The sequence below is a fragment of the Styela clava genome, chromosome 8 (genome assembly GCF_964204865.1).
Source record: "Styela clava chromosome 8, kaStyClav1.hap1.2, whole genome shotgun sequence".
In the NCBI taxonomy this organism is placed as follows: Eukaryota; Metazoa; Chordata; class Ascidiacea; order Stolidobranchia; family Styelidae; genus Styela; species Styela clava.
In genome coordinates, this window is record NC_135257.1 from 13136269 (window position 1) to 13148201 (window position 11933).

General features: G+C 37.7%; 1 protein-coding gene across 1 annotated transcript; it reads left to right on the forward strand.

The window, feature by feature from the left end:
• The first annotated feature begins 1358 nt into the window (after nucleotides 1–1358).
• Nucleotides 1359–3459, forward strand: LOC120346147 (serine/arginine-rich splicing factor 1B-like). The gene is made up of 4 exons (XM_039415813.2): nucleotides 1359–1659; nucleotides 1891–2099; nucleotides 2195–2367; nucleotides 2438–3459. Exons 1-4 carry the CDS (start codon nucleotides 1502–1504, stop codon nucleotides 2687–2689), a joined length of 792 nt encoding a protein of 263 aa, XP_039271747.2. The 5' UTR covers nucleotides 1359–1501; the 3' UTR covers nucleotides 2690–3459.
• Nucleotides 3460–11933: the final 8474 nt, after the last annotated feature.

Consider the following 11933-nt stretch of genomic DNA (forward strand, 5'->3'; position numbering starts at 1 on the left):
TATGGTGGGAGCTGACGATATGGTCGTATCGCTCCCTCCTGTCCATGCCGAAGCAATTTTATTGCTGTTGCTATTTTATTGATGACTGCATTTTTTGGCTGATGAAACAAAAAATCTTTATCTCTCCCAAGTATCGCTTGAGCAGAAGGTAGAGATTTGCCACTTGATTAGATCATACAATGTCATAAAATTTCAGGTACAAATACTACGGGAGTCACTTGGCTAGTCCCGAACTCGTAATATAACTAAAATAAGGAAAATCGGAATAAAATTATGGACTAACCCTAACCTGGTGCTATACTATCCGCCACATCTTGGTTCACATACTTTTGAAGTACCCAATTTTGAACAATTAAAAAGCCTTAATTTTTAAAAAGATAAAAAAAAATAACGATATATGGTTATACATATTGATCTGCTCAACAACGAATCTAATAATTATTATATTTTATTTTTATATCTCTTTTATCATTAACTTTTTTATCACCCATTTCAAAAATTTTGATGATGTCATAATATATTTTATATATCTTTGAAAGCCCGAATATGACTTCATAATGCATCCAACGGTGTTTTATGACGTCATTGTTAAAATTGGGCCTTACAACTGGTATAGCCTTAGAATCCGGCCACCACAGTTCATAGCCATGGGCGTTCTATGAGCCAATCCTTGTTTTCGGAACAATGACTTTACAGCAACAAACCACTTTACAGTAAAAGGTTTACGGCGACCTAATAAATAATATTTAACCAGTCGCTCATATCAAACATGTTATGCAATAACTCTTTTTACGTTCTATTCTCACTCAAGCATATTTTTAACGTCCTAAATATTGACTTGTTTTAGTGTATTTTTGGATTTTTTGCTGGTGTTTTTCTTCTCCCAAAATTCAAATAGGATATTTCATATTTTTCCCCGAGACAAAAGAACCACGAAATGATTTAATATGAAATGACAAATTCGTAAATTATTTGCATGTATGTGTGATTCGATTGCATTTTGAAATACGCCACTCGCCGTGTGCTTGATATGTGGATGGCGAGCAAATTAATCTCCTCATTTTGCTGTATTCATCCGCATATATTTCACTTGCCAGATTTTCTTATGGTATACAACAACAAGTGTGACGATGCTTGACCAAATATTATATTTGATAGTGCCAAAATAGGTAAAAAATACATACATAAGGCACAATCTGTATTAGTTTATTTTTATCCAAACAAAAACGGAATTGCGTTCAAATACGCTGACCAGCAACCGAAAAGTACCACGTTGTAAACTGACAACAGCACACGAAAGGCGGAAATGACGTTTGCCCTGCGGCCATTAAGAAGAACACAAGTTTCTTTCTTTGTGAGGCAGTGGTGCGAAATCACTTTGAGTTTCTGCATCGTCTTCTTGTTCACCTATGTTGTCTTTAAAGTATATCTCCTTTTTTGTAACAAATAATTGGTCTGCAGGTTTATACTTGGAATAAAATTGATTAAACATAAAGAAAATATGAGCCGAGATAGCAGAGTGTATGTAGGAAATCTTCCTCCTGATGTCAGAGAAAAGGATGTTGAAGACCTTTTTCACAAATATGGAGATATAAAATTTGTTGAATTGAAAAACAGGAAAGGGCCACCATTTGCATTTGTCGAATTTAATGATTCCAGGTACGGTACCATATGGCTGTATGTATAGTCTACTACCGTACCAGAATACTGATTTATGAACTTTTTTTTATTATTTTAACTATGCTTTCATACTGCAGTACTGTATTATAATCATGCTGTATTAGCTTTTTGAAGTATTTAATTTTGCAAAATCGGTCAGTTTTACTACTTTGCTAGTATAGTAGTATGCATACAATCAAGTCGATAATATTTCATGAATTTATTTACCAGGGATGCAGAAGATGCAATCAGAGGGAGGAACGGATATGATTATGATGGTTATCGACTTAGAGTTGAATACCCTAGAGGCAGTGGGCCGCCAATGCGTGGTGGCGGTCACTTTATGGGTGGTGGTGGCGGCGGTGGTGGAAGATATGAACCTGGTAGAGGCAGAGGAGGACCTCCATCCAAAAGGACAAACCACAGAGTTATGATCTCAGGTATATATTCGTTGCTTTGTACCTTTTATCACATAAACAAGAAGTTTTTCATTTGTAGAGAATCCAGTCTTATTCAGGTTTATGTTTATATTCAGGTTTGCCGCCTACTGGAAGTTGGCAAGACATAAAAGATCATATGAGAGAAGCTGGTGATGTTTGTTATGCAGATGTATTCAGGGATGGAACTGGAATTGTTGAATTTGTCAACAGAGAAGATGTGAAGTTTGCTGTCAAACATTTGGATGATACCAAATTCAAGTCTCACGAAGTAATTAGATCACAAATATATTTATTAAAGTCTCTCAAGCATATTTTACTAATGGTGTTTTTGTTTTTAGGGAGAAGTTGCATACATCAGGGTCAAAGTTGACTCTTCAGCTGGTGGTGGTGGTGGTTCTAGATCACGCTCAAGATCCCGATCTCGGTCCAACAGTCGAGGTCGTAGAAGCTTTGGAGCTCGTGGGGGTGGTGGTGGAGGAGGACGGTCTTCCCCTTCTTACAGCCCTCGCCGTCGATCTTATTCTCGCTCACCAAAACGACGTCGTTCTGCGTCTTACTCTCCTCGTCGTTCTCGATCAAGATCTCGATGATTTTAAATCAAGTTTTTATTTTTGTATATCAGTACAAACTGCCCAGTTAAAGTTTGATAGCATGTAAAAACATGCTGCGCATTTTATGAAAATGCAAAGCAAATTGTGTATACAAAATAATTCTCGTACCAAGCTGAATAACATTTTTTTGTTAATTTGTCTAGAACTTGGATCATCCATTACTGGAGATCATCTTGTCTAAAGAATATAGGATATCGTGAAATGGAATCACATGTCTTCAATTGGACTAGGATACTGAAATCCCTGGATTTTGGAATTTGAATATGATTGTAGCATTGGGAGGCCCGGAAGGAATTTATTTTATTTGATGTTTGTGGTTCCCTATCCAATCATTCTTATTAATTCTATTTTTGTTTGAAATTGACAGATCTTTGGATCCTTTTTGCGAATGGGGATTTGCCGCTAGTTGGATAGGATACCATTTCTTTGGATGGATTAGGATCCACGTTTGAAATTATGGAATCTGGAGAAAAAGGATTCTTTAAACTGTGCGCATAGGATTTGGATTTCTTAACGTATTAGGAATGAAAACATTTTTCGAAATTTAAGTATTGAAGGCTTCGTTTTGGAAATAGCATCATTGTTTCGGAATTTGGAGCTTCTGTGGAAAATGCTGGAATTTATTATCAGGAGTAGGTATTTGGTCGCTTTGAAACTAGTGCTAATCCCTAAGCGGTAATTTTAAAGTTATGGATTTAAAAAGTAGTGTTTTTATTTGTGAGATTTCTAATAAACCAACTGAGGCTGCAGTTTGAGACTTTTGAATTAGGATTGTTGCTGTGTACCTGGAACAATTGAGCCATGTCTTGAGTCTTAAATCTTGCTATCTTATCTTGAAATGTGGTAGTCTTCCTCTATTTGAACCTTTCTGGCATTTATGTGGAAATCACGATGAGCGCGCTGAGTACTGGGATACAGTCAGTGTTTGTAATATGTTTTTGTATGCGATTTATCGTTCAATCTCGCTCCAAGCAGATTTGTGGTAAGTATACTGAACTGAGTTGTATTTTATGTATAAAACCGGACAAGAAGAGTAGGATTGCAAAGCAGTTGTGGAAATTACTAGAGTTTCCTAACGTACAATCCCTTGGAAAAGTTGAAATTGACTTTTGTTTCTCAAAATTGCCATTACACAATCATAGAAAAAGTGGCTTGTGGTTTTTTTCAGCATAAAATTTCCAAATTCACCTAAGCAAGTTCGAATTTATACAATCTATGGTTTAGTCATAGAAGATCGCAACATAGGTGCAAAAGTCTGATTTGCGCAGTTGTTTCTCATCGGGTATATATATTTTGTCAAGTCTAACTTCGGGACGAATTCACTTACTTTTCCTGATTCAAATGTCACATAATTTAGGTACATCATTTCCGAGGTTGCGTAGAGCAAGGCTACTCAACTGGCGGTCCGAATCCGGACATTTCGGGTATTCGATTAGAACCGCGCCTATTTCTTTTTTTTGGATCATTAGCCCCACTTTTGAAGTTTCCTTTTATAGATTTAAATATATATGAAAAGAACTATAACACCATATCAAACGATCTTGATTAGCTAATAATCATTAGCCGACCGAGGAGGCGCGTGTTTAATTAGGGATGCCGAAATATAATTTCTGGAAAGACCGGACCCAATATTTTCGAAGTTTTGTCAATCAATCATTTTATTTCGGCTCTCTGACTAAAACGGAAGAATACCAAAAAGTAAACAGATAACAAATACAGAGATACCTGGAAGGCGAGCATAACTTAAAATAAGGTTAAAAACGTACAAGTACGTGCCCACCCACCAAAATATAAAATAGAAATAATACGATTATACAAAAAATATGGACACGATTCAAAATCGGGCTGTGCTTATAACTCAATTTAAAATGATAAAAGCCAAATAATTGCTTGAATCAGTGGATAATTTACATGGAGTAAAATAAGTGTTGCGCTTGAAATACGACAGCTAAATTCAGGTAGATAAAATTAAATGTAATAGAATCCCAACGACCTCCTCCGTCTCTGATAGATGTTTTAAATGTTCGTATAAGATTATGGTAGCTGAGAAATCGCCTCAGGTAAAAATAGTAATTGTATGGTAAAAATAGTTGAGTAGCCATGGCGTAGAAAATTAAAATCAGTGGTTTCAAACATTACGTGATCATTAATGGGGCAAGACTACATTACGATAATAATTTACATATTCTTCATCACAGTATTTCATGCCACACTTCTAGTAAACTATATATATACGTAAATGTATATACGTAAAAATCTATACGTAAACCAATTACCCGCATTTGCTGAATGTCCGTTCTTTCATATACCGTGGACATACCAACCTGATGGAAAATTGTTTTCTGACATAAGGAATACATTTGTTTAGACTTGAAATGGTATTAAGCAGTGGCGTAGCATCCACCCCCGCAACCGCCGCGGGGGGGCCCACAGCGCAAAGGGGCCCAAGCGGTTATAATTTGGAAATTTAAGCCGCAAAACCAAAAGCTGCATTGCAAAACCAGTAATGCACATCTTATAACGTTGATGTTAGTTCTGCTCAAATCGTTTTGTTACGTAACAATGCCAGGGAGTCGTCGATTTTCGGCGTCTTGTGGTTTGATCGCACCGCCGAAATTGCGAAGGCTGTCAGAATGATGTCGGAAACAAAACCTCTCAGTGGCGCATAGAAACGCAGAAAAAGGGCACAAAAGGAAGCGCGTATGAAAAAAATTTATAGTAACCAAGATAAACGGCAAATTTTAGGTTACCATTGCCTTTTAATAGCGACATGGGTGCTCCCGAAGTATGCGAACCAAGATGGCGGACATCGGAACGTAACATGTTAGGGTTAGGCGATAATTATTTTCCAATTTTCCTTATTTTAGTCCTATTATCAGTTCGAAGACTAGCCAAGAGCCTCCCGTAGTATTTATAGCTAAAATTATGACCTAACCCTAACCTAGTACACATATTATATTCCGATGTCCGCCATCTTGGTTCGCATACTTCGGGAGCCCCTAAGCGACATGTCATGCTTTTTGATGGAAGGGAAAAAAAGCGTTGTTTTAGCTTATGTCCGAGAGTTTTTAGGGTCATTTCCACGAAATATTTTTGCGGGGAGGGGGGCACGAGAGTCTTGCTGCGCCACTGGTATTAAGCGTCATTTTGTGGCGCAAGATCACGGTAGCATCAATCTTATCCCGAGTTGGTCCGCATTTAAATTAATTTTGTAGACAAGTTTTTGTCCCAACCCATCGCTTTGTTGTGAGATTTTCATTACTCATTTTTTATATTCGAACAAAAGCAAATTTTCTTGTTGATTGCATCGCTAATATGGAACTTCTCATAATCTGTTAATGATGCTAAGAGTTTATGGCGCTCTCGTTTTTAGAAATAGTAGAAGGTAGAACAATCAACTCGCCCACGAGCCAGTCGGATCACTAGGCCAATTTAATCGTTAAACGAACTGTTTCACGTAAATATATTAATCAGACGCCAACCTTTGTGTAATTTCGATAAACTGAGGTCTGGTTCAGCCTAACTCAAACAATGTGATTTTCTGAGAATATCGTGACTAGGGCTGGGAGTGGTTAACCGTTATGCGGTTAACCGATTTTGGAATGTTAACGGTTACGATTTGGTTCCATTACATTTGAACCCACGTACATTTGAACCCATGACAATTGCACCTGTATGCTATTGCACCTATGGAATTTTTTTTGTTTCACGGATAGTTGAACCCATACTAACCCTAACCCATGGGTTTTAGCACCCGCATATAGATTGAACCCGTGGATATACGCATGGGTTCAAATGTACATGGGTTCAAATGTACGGTCACCTTACCATTTATATTAACCTTCAACTGACATCTCAGGTACAAATCATCTTTATAATGTACAATTTCTTCAAAAAATATTACGTCATCTCAAATTTTTTTCCTGTGGCGTTTAATTCAAAAGAATATCACTAATTGCATTGGTAAGAACCCAATAAATGTGCAAAACAAGAACCAAGATTGCTGATTATGGAAATTTGACAATGATAAATTCAGAATCAGTTTACGGTAAAAACATATTGTTCACGATTTTTTATTGCAAAATCGTCTATTCAATGTGCGCAGTTGATGTTGTTTTTCTTTATGATATCTCAAAGTAGAATTTGCATATCGAAAATTTGTCACATAAATGACATTTAATAACTGAATCGGGTTTTACTAAAATACTTCCATATGTCCGAAGCACGCTGCATATCTCTTGCAGCAGAGCGATCACGAAACTATCTCGATTCGTGAATATTTTGAAATATATAGGGTTAAGATCACACGAAATTGCTTTGTAACCATTGTCACGTAATAAGCTAAAATTATTACGTCAAACGTCACGCTGCGGTTAACCGGGTAATTTTATTTTATTCAGCATTTCAGGCTGAGGTGAGCTGCGGGAAACCAAATTTGGTTATCGAGCAGCAGCACCCATAAGAAAGTCTAATAAGAAAATAATATTAAAAAGTCGAACCATATAAGGTATTTGCAAAAAAGAAACGCCAAGGCGACCTGTTATGCCCAGAAGAAAACGATCTTATGTGACTGCCATCAAAAGCAAGCCCGGTGGTTGAAATAGCATCCCAATAAGCCTCCCACCGGGGAAACCATTCAGATTGCGATTGGGACTATATATCCATCCCTATTATGCAGTGGCGGCGCGTCAATAGGGCCAACTGGGGCAATGCCCCGGTTGTTTTTTCGGTACAATAAAAAATATTCGAAAAATATCTTAATATCGGTTGCACAGACTGTCTACACTAGCCATATTCTCCCGACATGGTTCATTTTCGCTCGCAAAGCCTTCGCCTGACGTCGACGGGGCGACGCCGATTTTGCCCCGGTTGCTCATTGTATATCGTATTCTCTCTTTTATCTTTCACTCGCCGCGTTTGTCTCGTTTGTTTTCTGTTTCTTTTACTAAATCATCGGGGCTAGCCCCGAAATTATGACGACACAATGACGACGTTTCTTACAACAACGTGTGACATATTCACGCATTCCTTCTCGTTCGTTGGTTGCTTGAAGAGTTGATAGTTTCCTCGCCTTTGTTTTTGTCGCTTGTTTCGCTATTTGAATCAGTTAGAGACCTTTAGTCCATTTGCTTTCGATTTTCCACATTCCTTTTGAGCTCCTCACTTCTTTCCGGCTTCGCATTCCTTAGCCTTAGACCTCATAATGAATAAGGTTGATGCACTACTTCGCACTCCGTTTTCGCAGCTGCCGCTGGAACAAAAATTAGAGGTACAACGTCCTGGGCCCTATCAACCAAAAAAATGTTCACTGGAACAATCCCATGACGGAGGAAAGCGTCGGCGTACATTCTGCGCAAAAACTTGGTATAAAAAACACGAATGGTTGTGTTACAGCGAGGACAAAAATGCACTTTTTTGTTTTTATTGCCTACTTTTTGCTACCGCCCGTGACTCACGTTGGTGTAAATTTGGTTTTAGAGATCTTAAACATCTTTCCGAGCGTGCCAGGGATCATCAATCTCCTATGGAGCATCTGGACAATGCAGTAAAATACCGAACATTCGGAAATGTTAATATTGCAGCACAGTTGGATGAAGGACGCGCGGTTTCTATTCGTCGGCACAACCAAAACGTCGAGAAAAACCGCCATGTTCTCGGTCGATTGATAGATGTTTTGAAGTTCATTGGTTGTCACGAGCTGTCCCTCCATGGGCACGATGAACGGGCTGGCTCTTCTAATAGAGGGGTATTTTTGGATATGGTGGAATACACCTCATCCCTAGATACAGTATTGAGAGATCATCTTGATGCCGCAACTGTTTCGAAAGGGACATCTAAGGATATCCAAAATGATTTGCTCGACTCAATGTATAAAATTTATTTACAACATTTGGCTCTGGAAATTGAGAATTGCCAGTTCCTTTCGATTCAGTCTGACGAGACAACTGACAGCATGTGCGTTTCCCAACTGGCTGTGATTTTTTTGTGAATGATGGTAAACCTACCGAGAGATTTCACAGCTTTGTACCAATCGTTGATCGCACGGCTTGCGGGATATCGGCTGTACTGAAAGAAGTGTTACAGCCTTACAACGCGAAGTCAAAATTGATAGCTCAAACTTATGACGGCGCGGCAGTCATGAGTGGGTCGAAACATGGTGTTCAAGTTTATATAAAAGAAGATTTTTCTCATGCGCATTTTTTACATTGTTATGCACACCAATTTAATCTCGTTATTAAAAATATGTGTCTTGATACCCCTCTCGTCCGTATATTTTTGCAAATGTTTCGGGGTTTTCTTCAAAATAAACTATGTCTATATTTATTAATCCCTTGACTTGGACCGGTTTTAAAGACACTTTCTTATCGTTAAAAATTGTCTTGGTCGCGAGACCGAGCTTACGCCATTCTTTGATTTGCAAGATTTTTGATAATTTACGGTTCATGGAATCGAAAGACAGAGTAGGCTATAATTTTTTGGTCCTCAGATTTATATATGTGCTAAAAATTGCTTATTACACTGTTTCAAACTACACCGAAGCTTTGAATATTAAATTTTGGTTGTATTAGCGCTCTTATCAATTCTCATCGATTTATTGGCGATATTTTCGACACTACACAAACTTTGCCTGTGCGGTCAAAAATAAATTCATTAAAAATTTAGAGCCAATACTTTTCAATGCGTCACCGACAGGGCCGATAAGAAGCACCCTCAAAATTTAAAGGCATTTAAAGTTGGACCTGGTTTAAAAAAAAAATTAAAAATCGATTTTAGAAACTCCTAATCAAGACTTCAAAGTTAAAAACGAAAATGAAAAACATTTCGAAATTAAAAAAGGTAAGACACTCAAAAATAAGTCTGAAAATAGGGAAACAACAGAATAGAGTATATAAAATGTCAATATGCCAAAATGAGATGAGTGTTGAGGTTATGGTCAGTCCTTCTATATGTCTTCATATAATAACATCAAAAATAAACATTATTGGAAACTGGTGTGCATATGAATCGTTTTGCTAAATTCATCCCTTCTTTCCGCAACGGTGTGGCTCAACGGGCTAAGCGTTAGGAATACGCTCGCCACCGCACCTCTAATTACTCTGCGTGGGTTCGCAGGTTCGAATCCCATGCAGGGATGGTTATGTGCGAGAGGATTGCTGGACTCCTCGCCGTCGTTGGGTGGTTCACGAAACCGCTGGTCGGTTACGGCTTCCCTCCACCACCAAGTCCATGCTTCCGAAAACGAACAATATAACTAATCCCATACCCGACTTGGAATGGTAACGAGGGGCCGTGGTTCGCCATATGGATGAGCTGTCTTATCGGCTTTCCTCTCCCCTGGGATAAATATGTAAATCCTATCCTATCCTAATCGATTTTAATTTTCCGCCACTTAAAGATGATTGAAGCCGCTAGAATGCTATTACTTTTATTCATTTTGCTGTTTTATTTTAATTTATGGGAACACTTTTTATTAAATCTTGGACAATCTTTTCAGCAACTCCGTGCGACTATATTTGAGTATTGCTCTATACTAACTATGAGTCGCGACCCACTGGTGGGTCGCAAAGGGAATCTTAGTGGGTCGTGAGAAGACGTAGAAAGCTTTGATTAATTATACTGGTTATTAGGATCGGTGACGACTCAAATACGTAAATCTTCAAAAAAACAAAAAATTAAATTGAATTTAAATTCTAATCTGTGAAAGTTTCCTTTTTACGATCTTCTCAAAGGAACAAAAATTCGCTACACAAAGAATGATCATGTGACTTTTTTTACGCATAGCAGTTTTGTACACTGTACAGCACTTCTTACCGTGTTTCCCTGAAATTTAGACAGGATTTAGATTCATTTTCTTTTGTCGAGATTGCGGTTAAATTTAGTTTTCGCACGAGGCTTATTGTTTTCCACTTTTGCTTTTGTAACACTGTAAATATCGTTCATAAAATGTAATTTTCTACAATCTACGTCACACTTACATGACCCACCGTGGTCCAAAAACCTTGCCCACCCCCCTGTACTATACCCACAAATTTTATTCAGTTTTCAAGTCGCCTATGTACGAGACTATTGGTCAAATGACAGACTACGTTCTATCACCGCTGGCTATGAGATGACGCAATCATTGCTATTGCGTTTAAAAAAAAATCAATACAGGATGTACTGAGATAGAACGACCATGTACTGTTTTAATGCTGGACTTATCATATTCGAAGAAGTAACGAATTGTTGGTTCGCCTTATACTAAAGTAGCGATACAGTCAATTAAAGGTTCGTTATAGTATATAATAGCAGTTTTTCTTTGTAGTTATATATTTTAGTAGGTGACCGTACATTTGAACCCACGTACATTTGAACCCATGCGTATATCCACGGGTTCAATCTATATGCGGGTGCTAAAACCCATGGGTTAGGGTTAGTATGGGTTTAACTATCCGTGAAACAAAAAAAATTTTATAGGTGCAATAGCATACAGGTGCAATTGTCATGGGTTCAAATGTACGTGGGTTCAAATGTAATGGAACCATTTTAGTAACCTACAAATGGGTTTTGTATACACATATTTGGGTAATTTTAAACTATTGTATAGAAGTTCTAACTATACTATTCTAGAGAATTATAATAACGTTCATTCATTAAATATCCGATTTGAATAGAGTCCCTTAGTACTTTATTGAAATATTATATGTGTATACAACTGAAACATTTGAAACCGCGCGCGTCACGATATACATGAAATACTGAAGGAATCTGCTATTGGTTGATAAAGGAGGTGGGTCGCGGTAGTGGCGGAAACACTAAAATAATTCCCTCGCGATTTATATGACTCGGTACTGCTTCACTTAGCCTGCGTTGTTTATACTTTAAACAAATTATGCAAGTTCTAAATCTCTGAATAGTATTTAGGCATTTGGATGTAAAAACAAAATAGCATGTCGATCCCCGAGAACCGCGTAAATATGACAGCAAATTATTAGTTGATTACGGTTTAATGTCTGGTGATTCGTGGACGAATAAGCATGCTGCATGATTAAGTTCATGTACGGGCTAGATTTAGAACAACCAACCTGGCGAAAATTTATCGCTGATCCGCCGAATATTTCTTGTAATCTTCGTAATGTTTCATAAAATTTCCTGCAAGTACGCAAGAGTTATGTTAAATGTTTTAAAAAATATTTCCGTCACGTCATGCTGATAACGCAACCTCACGAAGTTTATCAATAAA